The 24,522-nt window shown below is 40.8% G+C and overlaps 2 protein-coding genes across 2 annotated transcripts; both read right to left on the bottom strand.

Moving 5' to 3' along the window:
• Positions 1–1,893: 1,893 nt before the first annotated feature.
• DYNAP (dynactin associated protein) lies at positions 1,894–9,083 on the bottom strand. The gene is made up of 9 exons (XM_068424457.1): positions 9,006–9,083; positions 7,460–7,687; positions 6,450–6,656; positions 5,299–5,532; positions 4,338–4,491; positions 3,213–3,322; positions 2,955–3,068; positions 2,266–2,412; positions 1,894–2,010 (listed from the first exon to the last, which is right to left on the bottom strand). Exons 1-9 carry the CDS (start codon positions 9,081–9,083, stop codon positions 1,894–1,896), a joined length of 1,389 nt encoding a protein of 462 aa, XP_068280558.1.
• Positions 9,084–15,254: 6,171 nt separating this feature from the next.
• CWH18orf54 (chromosome W C18orf54 homolog) lies at positions 15,255–24,481 on the bottom strand. The gene is made up of 8 exons (XM_068424385.1): positions 24,414–24,481; positions 22,928–23,257; positions 21,005–21,772; positions 19,740–19,890; positions 19,161–19,269; positions 17,690–17,821; positions 16,659–16,732; positions 15,255–15,774 (listed from the first exon to the last, which is right to left on the bottom strand). Exons 2-8 carry the CDS (start codon positions 23,205–23,207, stop codon positions 15,678–15,680), a joined length of 1,611 nt encoding a protein of 536 aa, XP_068280486.1. The 5' UTR covers positions 23,208–23,257; positions 24,414–24,481; the 3' UTR covers positions 15,255–15,677.
• Positions 24,482–24,522: the final 41 nt, after the last annotated feature.

Below are 24,522 nucleotides of genomic sequence, written 5' to 3'. Positions count from 1 at the left end.
TTCCTCTTTGCCCAGCTCTCCAGTCTGTCCAACTCATGCTGAATGGCCGCACAGCCTTCAGGTGGATCAGCCAAACCTCCCAGCTTCGGATCATCAGCAAACTTGCTGAGAAGACCCTCTGTGCCTTCATCAAGGTCGTTGATGAAGATGTTGAACAGGACTGGACCCAGCACTGATCCTTGGGGGACTCCACTAGTTCCAGGTCTCCAGCTGGACTTGGCACCATTGATTCCCACTCTTTGGGCTCTATTGTGTAGCCAGTTCTTAATCCATCTCACTGTGTTCTTCTACCTCACACTTCCTGAGCTTGCTCATGAGGATGTTATGGGAAACTGTGTCAAACGCCTTGTCAAGGTAGACCACATCCACGGTGTTGGGAAACTCTGGGACAGGTCGTCTAGGATGGCTCAGGGATCTTTAACAACATTGTGCAAACACGTTAAGGCAGTCTCATGTACATCAGTCCCCGGAGCCTTTGTGGTGCCTGCTCCGAGGATCACCTGGGGACACCCGCTGCCAAGAAAACGGCCCCTATGGCAGATGTTCCCCGAGCGTGGTTGGACTCGATGATCCCAGAGGTCTCTTCCAACCTGATTGATTCTGTGATAGGGGGATGTTCCCTCATGCCCAGGGTGAAGCAGCCCCCGGGCTGCTGTCCCCGCACGGTCTCTCTAAATCAATTACATCCCTTTAATTCTCTCTCTCACTTCCACCACCGTGGTGCTTGGTCTCACTAGCACACACCGAGGACGAGCTTTATTGAGCAGCGCAAAAGTCCCTTCACAGCACACTTAAGAGCTCGTTTAACCTTTTCCTCAAACGCGCGTTAATAATTGATTTCATCCTCCCTCGCAGGCTGCTCAGCATTCATTTAATATTGATTTTCACTCTTCTCCCACCCTTTCCCCGCTGCGCTCCCGTGCCCTCCCTCCCCTGGCAATTCACACTGCGCCTGCAGCCGCTCATTGATCTCTCCTGCTCCATCCAAGCCAGGATGGAGGACGACCAGCTAATCACTTCTGTCTGGGGTTTTTATTGCACTTATTATGCCTTTATTATTACTTTCAATCAATCAATCAGGTTGGAAGAGCCCTCTGGGATCATCGAGTCCAACCATTGCCCTGACACCACCATGGCAACTAGACCAGGGCACTAAGTGCCATGGCCAGGCTTTTCTTAAACCCCTCCAGAGATGGGGACTCCACCACCTCCCTGGGCAGCCCCTTCCAATGGCTAATGACCCTTGCTGAGAAGAAATGCTTCCTGATGTCCAACCTGAACCTCCCCTGGTGAAACTTGAGGCTGTGTCCTCTTGTCCTATCGCTGGTTGCCTGGGAGAAGAGGCCGACTCCCACTGCGCTACAACCTCCCTTCAGGTAGTTGTAGACTGCACTAAGGTCACCTCTGAGCCTCCTCTTCTCCAGGCTAAACACCCCCAGCTCCCTCAGCCGTTCCTAGTAGGTCAGACCCCGAATGGAAGTAGAAGAACAGGTCACAAAAAATGGCATAGATGCCAGCCTGCTTCTTTTTGCCCTGGTATTTTTGGGGTTCTCTCTCCCCCTCTTTTGCACGGGAAGCACCAGTGCCTACCACAGAAAATCGATGTAAACGTAGGTAGTGTGAGGGAAGAGATACGGGGGGATAACAGATATCAGAGCAAAAGGCAATTGGAAAGGTAGAAATTGCTTTAATATACAATCAAATTACATTGCATTATAAATAAAACATGATAAAATACAAAAAGAAAATAGCTTTATACAATGAATAACCCCAAATTCTTCTTTCTTCTGAACATCTCTGGATAAATAGCGAGGAAGGTACCAAAAAGTATGGCTAGAAACATCGTGAAAACGTTCTTGGAGCCATTTTAATGGCTAAGAGAAGTTATTTGCCTCATTTTTTGGTAGCCTTTGGAAACTTCTTAAACTCGTCCTGTTTCTTGAAAAAAAGCTGAGCAAGGATATGATCTGCTGTGGCGTGGAAGTAGTCGTTCATACGCAGAGTTTCCAGCTATGAAGAAAAAAGACAATATTGTCAAAAGAAGGGAAGCTGCACTGTCAGTGTACTTAGAATTTCTAAGCCCCATTGGAAGGGGCTGCCCAGGGAGGTGGTGGAGTCACCATCTCCGGAGGTGTTTAAGAAATACTCTTAGAATTTCTTTTGAAAGGTGTGCACCAAAGCATAAAGCTTATGTGCATGAGAAAAACGTAAGATTCTGGATGGTTGAACATGTTTTTTACTCCCCTTGCCCATAGGAATTCTCACCTGGTTTCCTGTGCTGTAGGCTAGAATCAAAAGCAAATCCTCTTCACATTCGCTCTTGAGATAATGTTGTGTTCCCACGGGGAAAAATATGACATCTCCAATGCCAATGTTGAAGTTGGCAGTGACTCCAGAGAGAATAACTCCAGTCTATTGCAAGTAAAGCAGCAACAATTTTCAGTATTGCTTTTTTATTTTGTACTCCCAGGAGAGTGGTGATTCCTGTAAGGAACCTGTGTGATTTGGCTGAAAAATTTAACAAGATGGACAAATTCTGCTCTTTGGGTAACTCCACTTTGAGCAGAGAAGCTTCCACAAATGTAACTGAGATCAAAGTCTTGTGTGGAGAAGGAAAACGCAGACACTGCAAGTTTTGTAATGCTACTAATTGTAGTGTTGTTAATCAGGGCTGGGAATCAGTTATTAGGTCTGTAATTTTTCTTCTCAGAAAAGGTCATTAGCCATTGGAAGGGGCTGCCCAGGGAGGTGGTGGAGTCACCATCTCTGGAGGGGCTTAAGAAAAGCCTGGCCATGGCACTTAGTGCCCTGGTCTAGTTGCCATGGTGGTGTCAGGGCAATGGTTGGACTCGATGATCCCAGAGGGCTCTTCCAACCTCATTGATTCTGGGATTCTCCAATTGTTTTACAGACACAAGTCCACTCATTTATCCCTCACCGATATAACAAATTACCTGTCCACAGCCGCTAATGACATAACCCATCTCGTTAGCATTGAAGTGGAAATGAGGCTGCCCCAGTCCGTTGCTGAATATCCTCAGAGTTGCTAAGGTAAGGCTGTTTTCATGCTGAAAAGCAGAACAAAAACGTTCAGAAAATCATCCAGGTTTGTTATATCCCTGTTACACGTGGCAACGCAGTGATGAACGCACACAAATTGCACACTAGGCCTGATGTTTAATTAGCTACAGCATCCAATTGAAAGCACATACCTTGTTCAACGACTCACTAAATATTTTTTCTGTTTCATTTAGTCCAGTGCCATTTCTGCGGTAGCGAGCCCACTGGAAGACTCCTCCTGGAAAAGGATATTCTGCTGACCCTGAAACAAAGACAGCTGATGAGCATTTCCAACAAGATCTGTTTAGCATTAGTGTATTGGCCAACTTGAAGTCATTCCTATGTACTAAACCTGAGGCCTCGAATCTTAGGAGCCTCTGGAACCAAAAAGAAAGCCCTCTAGCTTATCTCTCCTGTTGCGATAGGACAAGAGGACACAGCCTCAAGCTTGGCCAGGGGAGGTTCAGGTTGGCCATTAGGAAGCATTTCTTCTCAGCAAGGGTCATTAGCCATTGGAAGGGGCTGCCCAGGGAGGTGGTAGAGTCACCATCTCTGGATGTGTTTAAGAAAAGCCTGGCCATGGCACTTAGTGCCATGGTCTAGTTGCCATGGTGGTGTCAGGGCAATGGCTGGACTCGATGATCCCAGAGGGCTCTTCCAACCTGGTTGATTCTGTGATAATCACTAGATCCAGGCTGTACAGAGGGTTGTTTATGACAATTGTTGATAAACCAAACAGTGCATATGGTTCAATAGCGTTTATGAAGTTGTATTTGTAAAAGAAACGGGAGGACCTAATTAGGTATATGAGAAGGTGTTTATTCATTGATGTTTCATATGCAAATGTAAGATATTCTAACAAGGTCAGCACCAGTCACTCTCCAGCTAATCCTCTGCAGGGCTTCCTGGCTTATTAGATTCTAATTTCTGAATGAAAAATGTAGGTTTAGGTTATTGCTTAACTTAACCGTGGCAGGGAACACACCAGTCATGGTTACATACATAAGTGGAGAACATTGAGCTGGGAAGTATTTACACAGGATCACAGAATCAATGAGGTTGGAAGAGCCCTCTGGGATCATCGAGTCCAACCATTGCCCTGACACCACCATAGCAACTAGACCAGGGCACTAAGTGCCATGTCCAGGCTTTTCTTAAACCCCTCCAGAGATGGTGACTCCAGATTTAGTTCATGCCCTGCTGCTTATGGATTCTCCCCTCTTCTCCCCCTCTAGAAACACAGAGAGCTCTTACACACAAAGTTCTTAGATGTTTACCTTTGAGATTGTAGAAGTACTGCCAGACGAGGTTGTCCGGAGACTGCACGTAGGTGGCATTTTGTACAAGCTCATTTAAGTTTGGTGGGAGGTTAACTGCTTGATCTTCCACTTGTTTCTTGAAGGTTCTGATGAAGTTAACTCCACCTTGTGGCTGCAGGACACACAATGCATGTTAAGTTGACACATACACACAGCAAACTACGGAATTACAATTTTGCTGCATTGAACATCCCAACTTAGTACCTGGTGGTGGACAAATTCTGCCTTATGGATGTACCTCATCTCTTTAATTGCCTTGTCCTGTCAATATGCTATTTTGCTCCTTTGCTCTGCCCTTCCTTCTCGGTCACCAGAGAGACTTGGAGCAGAAGGAAAACTCTGTCTCCCATCAAACTATTTCAGGGTGGGAAGGTCTATTACAATTCTGTGGTTTGAACATGCAAATTCCTCAGACTCAGATGAAACTCTATGGCCATACTCTTGCTCAAGGGACATTGTCAACTAGTCAGTTCAAATAAGATCCAGCTTAACAAGGAACTGGACTTATCTATAGTTTCCTATGAGACCTTCTCATACCACAGAATTCATCAAATATGGAGGATCCTACATGAATGTAGGGGATAAATGTGAAAAGGAGAAAACATTTCTGGGAGGGAGCATCAGAGTTTATTTCTCCTGTGGATAAAGGAACACGCAGGGTGGCACAGTGTTACACAAAGGACATGTGTACATCCTTCCACACTGATGGGACTAAAGTGGACAGCTGAAGTAGGGAGGATCCTCTCCAAAAAATAGAGGACGAGCCTGGACTGCCATGTTAATGTGTAGAAGACTAGCTAGAGGCTGGCTATCCTATGATACAGAATCCCAGAATCAACCAGGTTGGAAGAGACCTCTGGGATCATCGAGTCCAACCGTTGCCCTGACACCACCCTGTCAACTAGACCATGATACAGACCTTTAATGCTCTAGCTACTATGTCCTCTGGGGTGGAGAAAAACGCGTCATCTACATCCAAGGTCTGAAGTTCTTCGTGTGTTGTAAAAAACAGCAAGAACACACAGTCTTCTGATCCTACATTCTTTATCCAATGCACGGTGTTTCTAGGGAAGAAGATCACTTGACCAGCTGTGACGTTGTAGGTGATAACCACGCTGTCATCTGCACCGATTACTCCAATCCAGGCAGTGCCCTGTAACAGAATCAGAACTTGAACAAATTGTAATGAAAGTTTTCTCATCGAATCCATCTGCAGCAAACCAGCAACTCAACCTGAAGGCTGTTAGGAGAAAACAGACCCTGATGCACTCTCCAACAAGCCTTTCTGAACTTAAATCCAGAATAGCATTTTAAGTGACAAAATTTTAGAAGGTTTAAAGAACACGTGACAAATACACGTTGCTCATACGTAAACCATTTCTTACTAAAGAGGCTGTGAACAGCTATAAAGGAGTCATCTTTGACCAAAAACTGCTGGAGAGAGAAGGTGTTTGTGGAATGCCTTACTCCGAGGATGATCCCCCATCCAGCTGGAGCTGTTCAGTTCTATGCTGATCAAAATATGAATAATTATTCTTCGAAATAAATTAATGATTGAGATATATCTAAGTAGCTATGCTTCCAAAGAAAGACCATTTTGTTTTCAAATTAATATGTTATCTTGAGTTCCTCATGCTGAGTTTCTATTTATCTCTTATTTTCTGTATTTATACAGATTTGAAATTTGATGCTCAGGTGAGATAGGGAAAACATTTTCAAAGAAGATTTATTTGGGGTGTTTGGTCTAGGAAAGAGAAAACTTTATGGGAACAAAACACTCTTCCATGGATAAAAAGCTGTGAGACAAAAAGATGATCTGAGGGTCTCCACAGCCAATGGAAATAAACAAGCAGAAATGAGCATTTTTTTTTCAATAAATAAAAATATGGATATTTCAAGCAAGAAAACTAAGGTCATACATCAATCAATGATAATTCTGCTTTTATTACCTGTTAATATTTGTATATAATGCATATGTAGGTTTCTTATTTACATATGTACATCTTCTATATATACATGATGCTTTAACCTGCAAAACCAATTAGGAAAGCTGAACTAATTAGATAATACCTGTAGCAGGTAGCCATGTTCATTGGCATTAAAATGCCAGTGGGGAGCCCGAAGCCCTTTGCTCTTGATCCGTAAGGTTCCAAAAGTCATTTGGGAGCGATGGTTATTGATACTTTTTCCAAATTCCATTTCTTCATCACTTTGATATTCATTTACGTCGTTCCTGTATCTTGCCCACTGAATTTCACCACCTGGGTAGTTGTGTACCTGTAAAGTTATGGAGAATTGTATTAATTGTGGACAGTGGTGAATGAATGTTCCAAAAATATTGTAGAAAATTCTTGGTCTGGGCAATCCTGAAGGGATCTATTCTTTTTCTCAGTGAGGATTCTCTCTGTATGTATTTTAGTCACTTTTCACAATCATTTATATACTTTCTCATGTCATGATGTAATATTTTTTCCACAAACGAGAGATAAATAGTGATATCAAGAACAAAATTATCTGCTCCTCCTCTTTTTATGTCATTCTGGACTTTGATTTGGGAAAAATATTACATATATTCTTAAACTTTTAGATTCAAAACATTTTGAACATGTCCTGAGTAAGATATTTTCCTGAATTTCTCTTTTGCTGACAGCAAATATTAATCAGGAATTATTTTTTCTATAAAGATATATTTAGAAGGTGGAGCTGAGGGAGCTGGGGTTGTTTAGCCTGCAGAAGAGGAGAGTAAGATTTGCTCTTTCTAGTTTTATTTCTCAGCATTTCATACTCTCTAATTTCAGAATCACACGTGAAATGGTTGCCTCGTCTCGCAAGTCCAATTTGTTGGAGCAATTATTTAGCTCTCCAAGAGGCACTCTAGAGATCCACACCACCTCCAACTTCTGTTATGAATTAGAGTGAAACGCTGTCAGGAAGTTTGTGTCTCTCCCCATGGATTATAAAAGAATCCTGGGTAACAGGTTTAAACTGATCACCTAGTGCTTAAAAAAAAGAGGTGAAATTAATTCATTGAACTTCTATATATGATGCTAGAATATTATTGCACGAGATGAACAATTTACCTTTGATTTCCCCAGATGATTCAGGAACTGGAATTTGATATCCACACTTTTTTCATCTGGTTTTGGGGAAGATGCACCCCCATCACCTTTAACATCTGTCTCTCTCACAAAGGCAGGGTTCTTTACATAGACCAAGGACAGGGCCAGCACTCCTATTGCAGTGGTGATAACACAGGCCAATAGACAAACTAGAAAGACTTTCATGAGGGACCAGCTGCCCTTTCTTTCCTGTAATTAATAAAAAGAAAAAAAAAGAAAGCTTTATTAGATCTAACACACAGGAGAAAGTTTGTGATGGTTCTTTTGTCATCAAAACAGAAACACACCTAGAGCCAAATTACTGGGCCCTGTACAGGGAAACCTTATAGAATATGTTCTATATATAATATATATAATATGATTGTTGCTGTCCTTTCATTATTTCATCAAGTAAAAGCACATCTTCATCATACTGGGCTCTTACAAACGCCTAAGGATTTTTTTCAGTCTAATCTAGATCACAAAACACTGAAGACCTGTAGCATCAACTCATGGCAAACCTTCATCTCTGGGGCAGAAATGCTGCTTCTCTGGCTTTATGTCACATCTCACACAGCCCAACTCCCTGGCAGTGGAGAAGAAAAGCCAGAATGGGGAAATTTCATCTGTACTAACTGCTCTGGCCATTATTTCTTTAGTGAAAATTTCCTTTGTGGACATTCAGGCCTCTGGAGGGTGTTGAAGGGGAGAATCAGCTGGGCATGCAGAAGCACACAAGTTCTTTACAGAAGCCCAAGGCACTTCTGGCATCATGAAGTATCACCTTGGTGAGGATTTTCAGTGTTTCCTGTCCCTTCACCTTTTTTGCTGCTGAAGTTGCAGCTTCAGGTGAATAGACACTGTGTTCTATTGATGTTGAGGTGTTGGAGCAAGTGCAGAGGAGGGCGACCAAGCTGGTGAAGGATCTGGAGGGTCTGACCTACGAGGAACGGCTGAGGGAGCTGGGGGGGTTTAGCCTGGAGAAGAGGAGGCTCAGAGGTGACCTTAGTGCAGTCTACAACTACCTGAAGGGAGGTTGTAGTGAAGTGGGAGTTGCCCTCTTCTCCCAGGCAACTAGCGATAGGACAAGAGGACACAGCCTCAAGCTTGGCCAGGGGAGGGTCAGGTTGGACATTAGGAAGCATTTCTTCTCAGCAAGGGTCATTAGCCATTGGAAGGGGCTTCCCAGGGAGGTGGTGGAGTCACCATCTCTGGAGGGGTTTAAGAAAAGCCTGGACAGGGCACTTAGTGCCATGGTCTAGTTGCCATGGTGGTGTCAGGGCAATGGTTGGACTCGATGAGCCCAGAGGGCTCTTCCAACCTCATTGATTCTGTGATTCTGTGATTCTCTGGCCTAAATTTTAAATCTCTTTCCTGATTCTGGGTGCACAGCCCTTTAGAGCTTTTATTTTCTTCATGACCTTCTTAATAGTATAGAATTAGGTCATATTAAAAAATAAGGGTTTAAGCTTCAGACTGACTCTGTTAAGAATGTTTTGATAGCAGTGGAAAAGAAAATGACGGGTACCTCTTTCTTTGGCCACTCTTTTCCTCTTGGAGAACTTTGCATGCTCTCTCCGTACATTTCAAACGCCTGGTTATCCATTTAGTCAAGCTGAAATAAATTAGCCCACAGAAGACAAGAAAAACATTAAAACAAAAGAATGTGAATTCCAATATGTGCTCAGTTATGGTACAGAGTCCAGGGAAGTGACTCATCTTCTGCACAGTAACACTAATGGTATTTAGTGCAGGACCACGGTGCAGAAATGTGATGCAATACAAAAAACTCTTCTTCACTAAACTACAACAATTTCCACATTCACACTTAACGTTATTCACGTATCACATGAACCCTAAGACGCAACAATGAGACAGAGTCTGAACCATCAAATACTTGGGGAAAAAAAAAGCAGAGGTCATCTAGTTCCTTCACCTAAAGGCCCAATATGTTTCACTTACAGTTTGGGCTGGTTGTGTAACCTGCTTTTACAACCACAATAACGGTTGAAGTTCCAGAACTTCTTTGGCAACCCATTTCCCTGCTTACATGTTATTATGACACCGAGCTGTGCGGTGTGGTGACACACAGGAGGGAAGGGATGGCATCCAGAGGGACCTGGACAGGCTGGAGAGCTGGGCCTGTGTGAACTGCATGGAGTTCAACAAGGCCAAGTGCAAGGTCCTGCACGTGGGTCAGGGCAATCCCAAGCACAAATCCAGGCTGGGTGGAGAATGGATTGAGAGCAGCCCTGAGGAGAAGGACTTGGGGGTGATGGGTGATGAGAAGCTCACCATGAGCCGGCAATGTGCGCTGGCAGCCCAGAAAGCCACCCGTGTCCTGGGCTGCATCCCCAGCAGCGTGGCCAGCAGGGCGAGGGAGGGGATTCTGCCCCTCTGCTCCGCTCTCGGGAGACCCCAACTGGACTACTGTGTTCAGCTCTGGGGCCCCCAACATAAGAAGGACATGGAGCTGTTGGAGCGAGTCCAGAGGAAGCCACGAAGATGACCAGAGGGCTGGAGCATGTCTCCTATGAAGACAGGCTGAGAGAGTTGGGACTGTTCAGCCTGGAGAAGAGAAGGCTCCAGGGAGACCTTCTAGCACCTTCCAGTGCCTGAAGGGGCTACAGGAAAGCTGAAGAGGGGCTTTTTACAAGAGCATGGAGTGATAGGATGAGGGGAAATGGTTTTAAACTGAAAGAGGGGAGATTTAGATGAGATATTCGGAAGAAATTCTTTGCTGTGAGGGTGGTGAGACCCTGGTCCAGGTTGCCCAGAGAAGCTGTGGCTGCCCCCTCCCTGGCAGTGTTCAAGGCCAGGTTGGATGGGGCTTGGAGCAACCTGGTCTAGAGGAAAGGTGTCCCTGCCCATGGCAGGGTGTTGGAACTAGATGATCTTTAAGGTCCCTTCCAACCCAAACCAGTCTGTGATTCTATGATTGTTAAAAAGGTTTTCACAAGCCTAAATCACTCTTGCTGCAACAGAACTGGTACATTTTACCCTCCCATGATGTCCTACTAGGCGAGACCAACAGTACATCCAGCCCAATGTTTTTTCTCCGACAGGACTTCAGGAAATAAGGGAGGGCATAGCCTGGCTACTATTTCCAGGTGACACCTTTCATACTTCACAAGCACACAGAACTGTTGGATGAGAGTTGTGAGAGGGAACAGCCTCTTCTCTTTAGATTATGTTCAATGAAAAACTCCATGACTTTGTCTAAGTCTTTTCTGAACCTGCTGATAATCCCTGATCTCCTAAGTTTACTGCTAAGACCACTTCTCAGTCCTAAACAGATCTCCTACTAGCTCCTGTAAGCCCTCCTACACTTCTGTATTGTGGAATTTGAACAACATCAAACACATGCTCCCCTCTCCAAGCTGAAGGTCTGAGCCTTTTGTATCTCTCCCTATTAGGCAGCTCTTCTATCTCCACGATTATTTCAGTCACTCTCTTCTGGATCTTCTCTAACTCCACCACATTATGAAAATAAAGAAAGAAGAGCAATAGAATCCATTGTTCATTGCCCTCCAAGTACTGTTTCCCACCCATCTTTACAATTCCCTAAAAATAGTTTAATATCACAGAATCAACCAGGTTGGAAGAGCCCTCTGGGCTCATCGAGTCCAACCATTGCCCTGACACCACCATGGCAACGAGACCATGGCACTAAGTGCCATCTCCAGGCTTTTCTTAAACCCCTCCAGAGATGGTGACTCCACCACCTCCCTGGGCAGCCCCTTCCAATGGCTAATGACCCTTGCTGAGAAGAAATGCTTCCTGATGTCCAACCTGAACCTCCCCTGGCCCAGCTTGAGGCTGTGTCCTCTTGTCCTAGCGCTAGTTGCCCGGGAGAAGAGGCCGACTCCCACTTCACTACAACCTCCCTTCAGGTAGTTGTAGACTGCACTAAGGTCACCTCTGAGCCTCCTCTTCTCCAGGCTAAACACCCCCAGCTCCCTCAGCCGTTCCTCGTAGCTCAGACCCTCCAGACCCTTCACCAGCTTGGTCGCCCTCCTCTGGACTCACTCCAACACCTCAACATCTCTCTTGAAGTGCGGGGCCCACAACTGGACACAGGATTCAAGGTGCAGCCTCATCTATATCATATAGACTCTGATTCCTTGTTTGGAGGCACACAAGCGTTAAATGTTGCCTCCCAGCCATAAAAAGGAAACGAGGTTTGCGTAATACACAGTGTTTGCAATAACCTCTCTTTTTTTTTTCCCCCCTCCTCATTTCCTTGATCTATTCCGTGTTTGATTAGGTACTTCTAGGAAACTGAGGTTAACCTTATTGCCCTGTAATCCTCTGGTATCATTTAGATGACTTTTTGTTCAAAAGTTACTCTACTAATCCCATGTCTAGACCATTATGGGACTGCACTGAGTTCTAAACGTTGCTGATAACTCAAAGATAGCTTCAAGTGTTTCTCCAAGAGCTTAGCGTTAACGCTGGTAGGAGTAGTCCATGGAACACAGGTAGCTTGCACAAGACCTATCAATCACGTTTTTCCTGTCATAAGCTGAGCTTTATCCACCACCTTTGATGTTTGAAGTAAACGTTATGCCTTCCCTGACATGATTTATTACTCTCTGCAGGGAGGTCATAGATGAAAATTTTCCATGGCCATCCTTTATTGTTTGCTGTCATAAGCAATAAGGAACTTTTGGGTTGTTTTATGATCTTTGACAGCTCTGCCTCCTTGTGTCTCATTTTTGTGCTTTGGACTTTCCAAAAAGGACACAAAAGTCCAAGACGACTCATCTTTAGGGACAATTCTAGTTATTTCCTTTGTGCTTCCTTCTTGAAGACACTGAGGACTACACAGACTCAATCAGGTTGGAAGAGACCTCTGGGCTCATCGAGTCCAACCATTGCCCTGACACCACCATGGCCTTCCATTACCTTTATTTTCACTGGTCCATATTAGGATATCCTGCAACTATATCTTAAATATATGTATTGTTATGAACTGCCAAACTCCTGAGCACCTTTCTCCTAGACTTTTTTCACAGGATTTTGCAAACAGACCTTTGAATTTCTTGTAGTTGCTTTTTTCTATTCTTCTCCTTTTCCATTCTAAAAATCTTGAAAATCTTCTAAGAAAGTTCTTGTATTAACCTTCACCTCTGTATCAAAACCTGACATCATCCTAGTCTAAAAGTACCCTGGATACTCTGGGTTCAATTTCTTTTTCTCAACAAATATTTGGTTAACTAATATATCCCTCAAGGCAAATTATTCTGTCAGTAGTTTACAAAAATGTTCTTTCCATCTTATCCTTCTTGGTTTGGTGGTTTTAATGGTAGATCCTCAACATAAAAGGAAAAACAAGCCTGAGTGCAGTTATTATCACAAAGATACTTTTAATAGATTATCCCCCTCTATATTCTAGACTTCAATACAAAGGTAAATATTCATAGAGAAACGTATCTTCCCTCCCCTTTTCTCCAGGAACCACCTCCACTTTTTTTTCTGTATTAATTCATTAACAAATGAAATACCTCACCAAATTACGTTGCCTAAATCACAATTTGGTATAAAACCTTGTACATTCTTCCATTTAGTTTCCATACAGCCTGCACTAGTCTAGACATCAATTAATGAAAAGTTTCTCCTGGAACCTGAAATTAAGTTTTCCTATATCAAAACCTTTTTGTATCAGAGTAGAGTGATGCAGAGAGATTTGCTCGTGCAAAAGGACTGTTACAGAGGAAAAGATAACTGCAGCAGACACTCATTCCAAGATCAGTATCACAATGGACTCTCTCATTAAGCCTTTATAGGGCAAAAATCCCCAAGACAAAAAAATCCCATCTATTTTCCTCCCACCGTGCCAAATCAGTGTCTTACCTCAGATAGGATCTTCACAGGATTTAAGAGCACACCACTTGTCTTCATCAAAGCCTCTACTTCCCTCAGCTCCGTTTTACTGATATATATACACAGTGTAATTCAGGAAGTGCCCTTCTCATAAAAGATTTCCTGTATATGCAAATACATAAGATCACAACTACTCCTGGACATCCTTAGCAAACAGTTGTTGTAACTTGGTGAGAAACGGTGACTTCCCTTTTATCTAGTCCTGCTATTTTATTCCAGTATTTCCTCCAAATCCTGCTATTTTATTCCAGTATTTCCTCCAAATCCTGCTATTTTATTTCAGTATTTCCTCCAAATCCTGCTCTCTTTCTGCTGCCTTTTCAGTTTTCCCACTGTCACTACAGCAGACTGTAGTTCAATAAAATTCCTTTTCTCTGATCTAGCCTCATGGACAACACCACTGACATCTTGGATATGGCAATTACTTTTGTTTAGTACTTGATTTACATATTCCATTATTTTTCCTGAGTGGCAGCTTCTTCTAACTTATAAGACAACTAAATTCCAGCTCTAATTGAGAGAACTGACCAGTGTATATAACCAACAGTTACTTTTTTCTATTGATATATAAGGGATCAAATCCCTCTTTAAAGGCCATAAAAATCTTGATAGCATTTAAAAAAATTATTATGTTAAACCAATTGTCTCCACTTACTCACTAATGGTGTTTTAGTGTTTTTTTTTAAACTTTATTCTATTCTTATTTGAATTTCTATTGGTTTACAACTAGAAAGTGTCACCCATTTGTTGCTTAGTTTCACATGCTTAAGGTACTTTTACCTTGTGCAGTACAGTATCTCACACACTAAACCTTATCCATGATCAAAGCCTGGCCAATATAAAGTTAGTAAATATGAATATTCAATGTTGTCACCAATACTTTTAGTTGTTACCTAGGTCTGTGTGCCATAAAAACAAAAATTTGTGCTGAAATTTTCCATCAAAGTACATTAAACTGATAAAGGAAGGAGGCTAATAAAAAAACCTCCAAAGAATGAGGAATCTCACAAATACAGACAGGTATGAGGACTCTCCAAGGGGGAATTAATGAAAAATATTTTCTAAATATCAAACAAACTCTGCCCTGACACCAAGAGAAGTTCTAAGGGAGCAGGGGGTGCTTGATATTTGTCCTGTGCACCCCTGCAAGCAGGATACCAGAGGAGTGTGGTATAAACTCTACGTACTCTCAGGGCATCAAATCTTGCTTTGAGCCCACCTTGCTTGTGCTACGAGCACTCCAAGGAGTATCTGTACACCTAGATGAATAAATCTACCTTTCTACTCTGAGCTACGTAGGCACAAGCCCCTTCAGAAACGGAAGAGCTATGATAGCTTAGTACCACACTAGTTGTGCTGAGTCTGAGGTGGAGTAGCTCAAACACAGCATACACACACTATGCGTAACTACCTACACACAGCATCCAGAGTAGTGCAAAAGTAGAGCAAAGTCATTGTGATCCACACGCAGACATGTGTGATGTCAGGGGAAAAAAAACTCTCACCTTGCCTTGCACATCTGAATTCCTTTGATAAAATGATCTCTGGCAAACAGATATTCTCTTACTACAGAGCACAGTTATACTCACGGTGTCAGTTGGGTTGTACATTCATGCCTCAGCAATGCAATGCTTTGTAAAAGCTTCTACAAGGAAGTTTCTAGAGGAGTCATTTCATTTTCTGGACTCTGATTTCAGATCTAGCTCTCAGCATTTGAGAAAGACCCATAAAATCTGTCCAAAATACATTATTACGTATTACTTTCTATGTTCTCATGATGCCATGACAGTCATAAAATGAAGTCATCATCATTATCTCTCTACTTACTAATTCTTAACAGGAAAAAATAGGTAGCTCATCTTCCTTCTACTTTTTCTTCTGGTTTTTATTTCATTTCTCAGAATCAGGACGTGCTCAGGTACCTGCTTTCTCATGTGGACCTATAAATATCCAGATTAAAAGGAAAAAGTTCACTAGAAAGGCATGTTGACATATATATTTTGTTTACTGACAGCATAAAATTTTATAAACACACAGAGATTCTGCCAGGAAAATGTTCACATTATTTTAATTAAATATTCTTTAAAAAGTGGTATCTCTTGTAACATATTGTTAGATCTTACTGGAAGCACTAATACTCATTTAAGCCTTGAAGTAATTAATGAAAAGAACAAATATGTACAGAAATACTGAATACAACATTTTTGAGAGCATGCACTGGCTCAGCTGTCAAAACAATTTTGACCAGTGGTCAGGCTGCCAAATTATTTAAATTACACAATATTAAAATATTCTTCGATATCAGCTTCACAGATTATTCTTTTTTATCTTCTTCATGATCATTGGTCTGCTCTTGTTGGTTACTTTTATCTTCAAAGAGACTTTTAAGATGTGACAAATGGTTTAAAGCCCTAGATGAGGAAAAATGAAGATTTTAATAACAGTGTATGTATTATTGTTTACATTTAACACAAAATTATGTTGATTTCTTACAAACAGCTTGACAGTATTACACAGAGTTTACATCTCTAACTGTTCCACTGATATTTTAGAGATTATAAAATATATTAAGATTTTTTTTTAAAAGATGAAACACTTTTTGGAACTGAAATTCTAAATATATCTTCTCAAATACAGGTGCTCACACAAACACACAGTTAAATTAATAAATTAATTAAATTATTAAGGAATGGGTATTTAACACTGGACGTTAAACACTGCAAAACATCTCATAAAATAGCATGTCAATACTGAAAATTACTGTATTTTTTTAAATAAAAAATCATTTAATTTTACATTACAGTATAAAACTATACTGCAACACTGAGTTTTGTTGCAACAAATGTTCTATGTAATAAAACCTTGTTTTCCATTCTGTCTTTTCTCAAATTTCTTATTTCTTTAGTCACTTATAACTGTTCAGTAGGACTCTGCTGCTTTCATTCATGAAATATGTTTTCTAGCGATTATTTGCTCCACTGTAGTGAAAAAAATAGGTAAATATTTTGTCCCATATTACAAATTTCTCCAAGTCTGATTATTTTAAAGTCCATCCATGTGTAGCTATAATTAATCTATTGATAGAGATGAAATACAAATGTTATTTACAAAGTACATCTCTGCAACCATTCACTAGATGTTTCTCTGCTTCATTAACTGGCATGTTTTTAATTATTCACTACTGGCTAATTCTTAAAGTTTTCAGACCACATGACAAGTCTCTCAGCTAATTTATCATTCCTGTTCTGCATTTTCTGAAAGCAGGGAAAACTCAGAAAAATCAATAGTCACTTACTTCTGAATAGAATTAGTAAGCAGGATTCTCTCACTGTCACACAGTTTTAATTCAGCCTCTGCTTTTTCAGAAAGCTTAAAAAAAAAAAAGTGTTAACTGAGGGAAGGAAAAGCAGCTGAATATGACAGAAAACATGGACTTTTTACAGCACATTGCATCGGAAAGTATTGCCAACAACTTCATAGCATCATAAAGTAATTCAGGTAGGGAGGGACCAAGGATGGAGGCTGCACAACCTCCCTTGAACAACTTGTTCCAGTGCTTGGCTGTCTTCAGGGTTAAAAAGTTTCTCCCCATGTCCAGTGTGAACGTCCTGTTTCAATTTAGGCATTTCTCATCCTTCCACCATGCACCACTACGAAGACCCTGGCTCCACCTTCTTGATACCCTCCTCCTAAGTGCACAAAGACTTCTGTTAGGTCCCTCAAAACTTTCTCTTCTTCAGTTGGAATTTCATGAGGTTCCTGTTGGCCCATTCTCCCAGCCTGCCTGATCCACAGAATCAACCAGGTTGGAAGAGACCTCAGGGATCATCGAGTCCAATCGTTGCCCTGACGCCACCCTGTCAACTAAACCATGGCACTATCCAGATATATATGGAGCATTTCATTCACTACTGAGTACAGGACATAGGGTTTAAGAACTGTATGAAGCAACATTATTAAAAAAAAGGTAAAAAAGAGATTATAAAGTCTATGAAATCATTTTGAAACAAAAGTGCCACAAAATACCAACTCACTGATGCCAAAGGAGGCAAGGATAGAGCATTGGAGAATGTCTGGCTCGTGAAAAATTTGGTACATGCCCCTGAAAGCCTAGAATTAAGGGGGATATTATCAGAAGACAACTTTTCCCAGAGCACAGCTATTGCTAGAGCAGTGGAGGAGCCCAGCCTGCTCTCTCCTGCAATGTCGCCATCTCCTGGCTCACAGCTCCGGTTTTCTGCAGCACGCCGAGGCCACCGTGGAGCTGCTGACTTGCCACACAGTGCCCTGCAAAGAGGAGAGACTGCCTCGAAACTGCCTACTCACTTTTTCCAACTCTTCCTTTTGCTGCGTAGTTCCATTGTGGCTTAAACTTCCCTGAATTGCTTGAAGTTCAAACAAAATCAACTTCAGAACTTCCAGGGGTCTGTGGTGATGAGCTCCATAAAAAGTATTTTCCTAAACCAAAACCCAAAGGATTTGTTGGTGTTGCAGAGCACATAAACCAAACCAAACCAACCAACTTTTGAAGTTTCCCTGAAACAAGTGACAGGCTCATTTCTACGAGTGTTTCACTCTCCCCATTAAAGGTCAATTTATAAATTGTACATGTATGATGCTACACTGGTTCATCTTCATTTATGCCACCGTATGGTCAGTGAAATCACTGTAAATACATTGTTAAGAAGATGTGAAGCAACACAAAGGCATCAGCCCTGGCTTGTGTAAAGGAATCCAAGAATATTAAGACTGTCAGTCCTTGGAATGCTATGACAGAAGTGCTGGGATATGTGTCAACATTTCATAACTGACAGAGCAAGTAAGTTTCCTTAATGATAAACATCGATTTATTAGTCATAGAATTAGCAGCTCGATGATATCTGCTCATTCTATAATCAAAAAAGTAAATTAATTCAGAAATTTGTGGATAATCTAGAAATACTTATGGGTGGAAATGTCTGATGATCTACCAAGAGAATGGGAAACATGAAGGATGAAATACAGCAAAGCAACGTTCATTAGACCAAATAATTTTCATTACTCATGCACATTGTTAGGTTTTGTGTCAATTAACTCCTTAGAGAAAGAGAAGTATGCGTCACAGTGGGAAAACTTAAAGGGTAATGCTCTGTTTACTACAGGATGGGAAAATAGAAGCTTAGAGAAGTTAAGATTGAAGGACAACAGGGCACAAAGTCAAGGAAATGTATCAGCACATAAATTAACAACTAGCTGGGTTCAGTGCTCATCTCCTTAGCTGAGAAAAGGATAAAGGGTTCATATAATCCCAATGAAAAACTGAATAATATTAAGACTGTGAAGAAGGTGATTAATGTGGGAGAATGGGAATAAAATAATGACTAATCAAAAGAGTAAATTCAACCCATGAGTCAATTCCAGTGCAACAGCATAAATAATAAGAAATATATTACTTACCTCTTGAACTTGACTGGTACCCAACAGTGAGCCAGGGTAGGAAATCAGTAGTATTTAATACATCGATAACACAAAAAATTCTTCCTTAAATAATTATTATTTAAACAAAACACAAAGTGTAAAAGTCAAACTATTACTAAGCAAAGCTTTATAGTTAGATGCTTCCTTAATCATAATTGTGACCAAGGGTTAGATTACAGAATTTAATAACTGTATGAATTCATCATGCTCAAAATATAACTACTGCAGTTAGACTTTATTATACAAGAGGAAAAACCAATTTACAAGTATTCCCCCTTCTAATATTTAGAGTCTTACATATTTTGGGCACTCTCAGAAATAAATCCTCAATTTTACTGACCTTATTTTTGTCATGTAAACAGTCTTCCAAGAATTTATGTACGATATCTGCCTTGGGGAATGGTAGAGCATTCTCCATGTCCTCACAGCACACAGGCACTGGTGGTTTGCTAAACCCAACATTAAACATGCAATGGAGAATAACAACAGGTTTATAAATTAAAAGAATTGTTTTAGGATATAGATATTGTGATGAAACCAGATATATGGCATGACTGCAGCACTGGGGGGAGCACTGAGTAGTCCTGTCAGCACTTTGGGGTATGTGAGAGAAACTATTAATCATAAACTAGTAAAATCTGTCAACTTAAGTTCCATTAAATAATTTTTTCTTGAAATAAATATCTTTGTATAGCAATGATATATAAGAATTATTATTAAAAGGCAACAATAAGTCAATGAAAAAGGGAAAGCAGTGCACCAGCATGCTGACCTTGAAACATTTAGCACCAGCAACAAATCTAATAGCAAATCCTTTCTTTATGTACACGCCACCTCACCATTACTACAATCTATATACAAAAGCAATTAAATACATTATGCATTTTCATGACCAAATTAGTCCAAATATATTACTTACAGAGCACCTGGAGCATATTCCCAGGATCTTTCTGCTCCTAGGATATCTGTTGTAGAGGGACTGCCATCATTTTCCAGATTAATTGACAAATTTTCAGCTGAACTCTCCAGCCCTCTGTCAGCCTTCAAGGTAAGGAGCTCAAACTGGTCTTCTAAAAAAACAAGGATACAATGTGTCCAACCCTCTTCAAGAACATTATTTCACAGAATCAATCAGTTTGGGAGAGACCTCTGGGATCACATTCCTTTTAATTTCCACATTACTTTTAATTTTATGTAATACTTAAAGAAAATTACTCCAGATTAATTAGCACTGGAAATATTTTACAGGGAGTATAGCCCCTGTAATATTCAAGATTATTTAATGTTTTTATGTTCATGACTGGTAAAATTTTCTGTGTGAGAAGAGATATAACCCTGTATTTAAAGTTCATCATGCACACACATCAGAAAGGTATTTGCAGACATTTGTATATTCAGCATTTTATCATTTTCAATGCACAACATAACACTTTAACTTAGTTTATGTACATAACCTCTTGGAAAAAGGGAGGGGATCAATATTTATACTTTGCATTTTCTTTTTAAGTGTATAAACTTAGGCAGAAGTGAAGGTAATTAACACTTTGAAATGTTAATCTCTCATATCAAAGGAAATCTTGCTGATATTTTGTAATATAAAGATGGTACTTCACCAGCTCCCTACTTCTGAAGGGTGATGGCCTGCTGCAAAGAGTAGATACAGGAGAAATTCCCAAGGAAAGTCTTGACATAAACCAAAGGCACTGGATAACTTAAGGATACAGGTTACAAATATCTCCTGCTGACTGGGTGAAGTAGAGAGAAGACTGCGTGATAAATGGCATTTCTTACCAATTTGACAGCTTCATTTACGCTATGTTTAGGAATCTCTCTCCCCCCAAGGTTACACTTGATGGAATTTAATTTAATGCTTGAAATTCTATTAAAATATTTATGGAATTACTGTCATTATCTTGCAGTAAGGTACTAAAGATGCCACTGTAATAAATACTTTGCTGTAAAAGGAATAGTTAAATACTGATTTATATATGAAAACTTGCAGTATAAAAGCTGTTTAACTTGGTCAACTACTAGTCAGTGCTTTGAGTTATTTGTCAAAGATGGAAGTGAATAAATCTACTGTACAGTGCAGACTAACATAGCTAAAGTGTTGGCCTAAAAACATGTACATTTTTATACACATACCTTCAACATTAAAAACCAAATTATATGAAATATAGTTACCTCTGAATGGCTTTTTGGTGTGTCTTGAAAACAAATTATCAAATGGGAAGCATGCACCTGGACTGGCATAGCTGCAAGTTTCTTCTACTTTGTTATCACCTCTCAGATCCAGGCAACCCTTTTGTTCCAAAAAATTAGAACTGTCTTGATCTGCAGAGTGTCTTTTTTTGCGGATATCAAAAGCTTGCAGAGAGGAAGCTTTGCTTTGTATATTAAAATGTTGACCATCACTTTCTTTAGCTGAATCAGAAAAAAGGTTGTAACTCTTAAGCCAGACTGGATAGTGAAAATTGGGAATACTACTTATCCCTGACACACTTAAGTCAGGCTTGTGACTGGTGAGCCACCTTGGATAATTCTTAAAAGCAAAAGTGTTAGAGCTCTCTTCAAAAGACAAGGGTCTTGGGCTTCCTTTAGAGGAGGCAGAATCACACCTATCAGGTGGATACACATTGTGTTTCTTTTTGCTGAAGTGTTTGTGGGGCTTCTGGTGACCAACAGCTTTCCCATTCTGCTGGGGACTGAAACGGCTTTGAGTATTGAGTGAGGAGGTTTGGCAAGGGCAGCAAGATGTTTTAAGTGACCATCTGTCCCACTCACTACTTTGATGCCTCGATTTATGCTGGACACAGGGCAGTGATCCATCTGCTGGAAATGCTAACAGATCATCCGTTGCGAGACTCATCAAGTCTGGGTCACACTCGACCTGCCTTCTGCAGGGTGAAGCAAGAGAACCCAGCCCTATGTGCTGATTAAAATCATCCAGTGCTGAAAAACAAAGATATTTTTCATGAATTGCTATACCAGAATGACACATTAAGATCTGACATGATGTAATAATAAAGCTGAAATATATTATTTACCAGAGGGGACTGAATTATAGTTCTTGCAAAAGTGGTTCTGTTTCTAAGCAGAATCTTGATTAAAAACCTTACCAGTCAAAAGTTATCCCCTCCTTTCACAATACACATTTACACTTTTGAATATTTTTTAGCATTTTATTGAAGAGAAACAAGAAATCAACATTCTACAGTCCACTTTTACTAGAGAATAAGATGGCTCAAAGCAATATCTTGCAAGGCAAGTAGCCACATAATGGGTCTATAGACCCTTTTTGTGACTCTACACGCTGTGTAAGATTTGACTTGGCCATTTTTCAGGGAAGAATTAAAGCATTAAATCCCTTTTTTTACTGCAACTATGAAGCACTTTGATTGATGAAAATAGATTTTCCTCAGCTAGTACCTGGAAGTTATTTTTTTCTCATTTTCTCTTTAATATCAGTAAGTGAAATCTGATTATTATTATTATAAAAAATATACCTGCAGACTAGTTAATATGTGAATGGAGCTAATGAGATTTCTGCAAAGAACAGCAACAGAGAAATTTCAGAGTAAAATATGAGATGACATCTTTCATAGAAGAGTTTCTCATTTTTAGTGATAATCAGAATGCTTAAACCTAAGTAGGTGGTTTGTATTAGAAAAATATAAACCAAAAGCTAAACACAGCTAAAAAATAGATGTCTTAATAATAGAAAAAATGAAAGGTGTGAAGCTAAAGAAAGGTTATAGGTGAAGGAAAAGTTATTTTTATATGTAATGAACAAAACATTTGCAATATGAATTAGCTCAAGCACAGTTACCTACTCTAGGTCTTTCATAAAAGTTCATATAATCAATTAAATAGTTATTTATTCAAGCTAACTAATAATGACAAAAACCAATTCAAACCCACATACATCACCCAGTTGGGTTAGACTTCAGACCCAAAAGCACATTCCATCAAAATCAATGGATAAGAGGCAAATTTTGTTCTAATACAAAGCAGTGCTTAAAGGAACTCCTTAATTAATTAGATTATAATGTTACTTACTCTGGAAACACCAGAACTTATCAAAAGGCATATTTGCAGCAGACGTACCGTGTTTTTTTTTGGCATGATGCTTTGAAAACTTCACTTGTTTGGGAGTGCTTTGACATATGGAGATTTTTCCAGTGCTTCTTTCTGAAGATGTGAGACTTAAATCAAAATCTTCAATATAAGCCTCCAAAGCCTCAGATGCAGAGCTGTAAAGCTTGTCCTTGTAGCAAATCAAACTGTTTGAGTAGGGATTATTGCTGTCAGTGCTACAGCTTGTTAAAAGAGAAGATACTGTTGAACCAGGAGAGCAGACACTGCTTTCTTTTATTGAGCTTGTCATGGTTTTTATCCAGGTTTCTGTTAGGATCTTCACTCATCTTTTTAATCAACCTAAATGGAAAAAGAAACAAAAGTGCAAGTGATCATACTGCACTAAAATGTCTTCTTATAAACTGTAATTTATCTAGGATTTACTTTTGTTATATAATTTTATTATTTTCCTAAAAAATACTATTTAGCTATTCAACTTGCTGCTTTTTAAATAAGTTTGTCATATATATGTGCCACCCCCAGAAAAGCAAAAGGCAGAAAAGAAAGGCTCTGGAAAAAGAGATAATAATAGGGAAAACTTCTTATATATTGAAACTTTAGTAGTGGGAAAAAAAAAAATATAACAACAGAGCAAGAAAATCCAGCTCCTCACTACTAGAGGAACATCAGTATCCTGCTTTTGCAAGGATTAATGTAAGAATTCCTGAAACTTGTCACCAAAATACAATTCAGCAGAGACACACCAAAGTATTGTATCTTTTGATTAAAGAACCAGCACAAAAGAGTAGTGTTCACGGACAAAACCAGAAGGGAATGTAGCTCAGATAGCGTGAAAAACTATCAACTCAATGTAAGAGTAGAAAGTGATTACCCTTACAGATATTTTTATGCAATAAGCATGTGTATACACAGCAAAAAAATTTTACAAGCCGCATGGGAGCACTTAGAATCGTCCTATCTATGCAATTTAGTCAACCCAATCCAGGCTGCCTTTGTAACCCCACAAAGTGTAAATTGAAGTGCAGGCTTGTTCCAAATGCTGTAATCAGGATGGTCATGGCCACTGCCAGAAACCTAACAGCTCGTTTTATCCCTGGAGATTGAAAAAAATCTATTAAGGTGTTAAGGAAATAGGTGCCGTAACAAGGAACAAAGGTTAGTAACGTTGTTATATCCAATAACACGGATCATCATGCAACAGCAGCGTAAAGATTTGTATGAGAAAAGCACAAAGGGAACCCGCTCTTCCGAGGCTGAGGCGCTTTTCCCCGAAAGCCGAGGAGCCGGGCTAGGCACCGGCACAGGGACCGCCCGGGGCCCAGCCCCACACGGCACCCGGGAGAGGCAGGGCAGGCCCCGGCGAGCACCCCCGCCCCGCCTTCCCTCACAAGAAAGGATCAGCGCGGGGGAAGAGAAGCGCCCAGAGCAGCACAGCCCCTCCGCAACGCCGTGAGGGTGCGCCCGCCCTCCGCGACCCAGCCCCGGGCGTCCCCACCCCGCAGCGGCCGCTCCTCCGCGCTCTGCCCGCGCAGCGGGTTTGAAGGGCCCGCGGCCCTGGGCGCCATGGCGGCGCGCAGGCGCAGGCGCATGCGCAGTGAGGCCGC

Source organism: Nyctibius grandis, assembly GCF_013368605.1.
Source record: "Nyctibius grandis isolate bNycGra1 chromosome W unlocalized genomic scaffold, bNycGra1.pri SUPER_W_unloc_2, whole genome shotgun sequence".
Taxonomy (NCBI): domain Eukaryota; kingdom Metazoa; phylum Chordata; class Aves; order Nyctibiiformes; family Nyctibiidae; genus Nyctibius; species Nyctibius grandis.
The sequence above is the reverse complement of the archived record's forward strand: the minus strand, read 5'-3'. Positions and strand labels throughout refer to the sequence as shown.

Excerpts from the sequence above, each read along its gene's own strand:
- CWH18orf54 (XM_068424385.1), bottom strand. The coding sequence starts at position 23,207 with ATGACAAGCTCAATAAAAGAAAGCAGTGTCTGCTCTCCTGGTTCAACA. Across the intron at positions 21,773-22,927 it reads TCATGCCAAAAAAAAACACG|CACTGGATGATTTTAATCAG; the intron begins GTACGTCTGCTG and ends TTTGTTTTTCAG. Across the intron at positions 19,270-19,739 it reads GAATATGCTCCAGGTGCTCT|CAAACCACCAGTGCCTGTGT; the intron begins GTAAGTAATATA and ends TGTTGGGTTTAG.
- DYNAP (XM_068424457.1), bottom strand. The coding sequence starts at position 9,083 with ATGGATAACCAGGCGTTTGAAATGTACGGAGAGAGCATGCAAAGTTCT. Across the intron at positions 4,492-5,298 it reads TAGTAGCTAGAGCATTAAAG|CCACAAGGTGGAGTTAACTT; the intron begins GTCTGTATCATG and ends TGTGTCCTGCAG. Across the intron at positions 3,069-3,212 it reads TTAGTGAGTCGTTGAACAAG|CATGAAAACAGCCTTACCTT; the intron begins GTATGTGCTTTC and ends TCTGCTTTTCAG.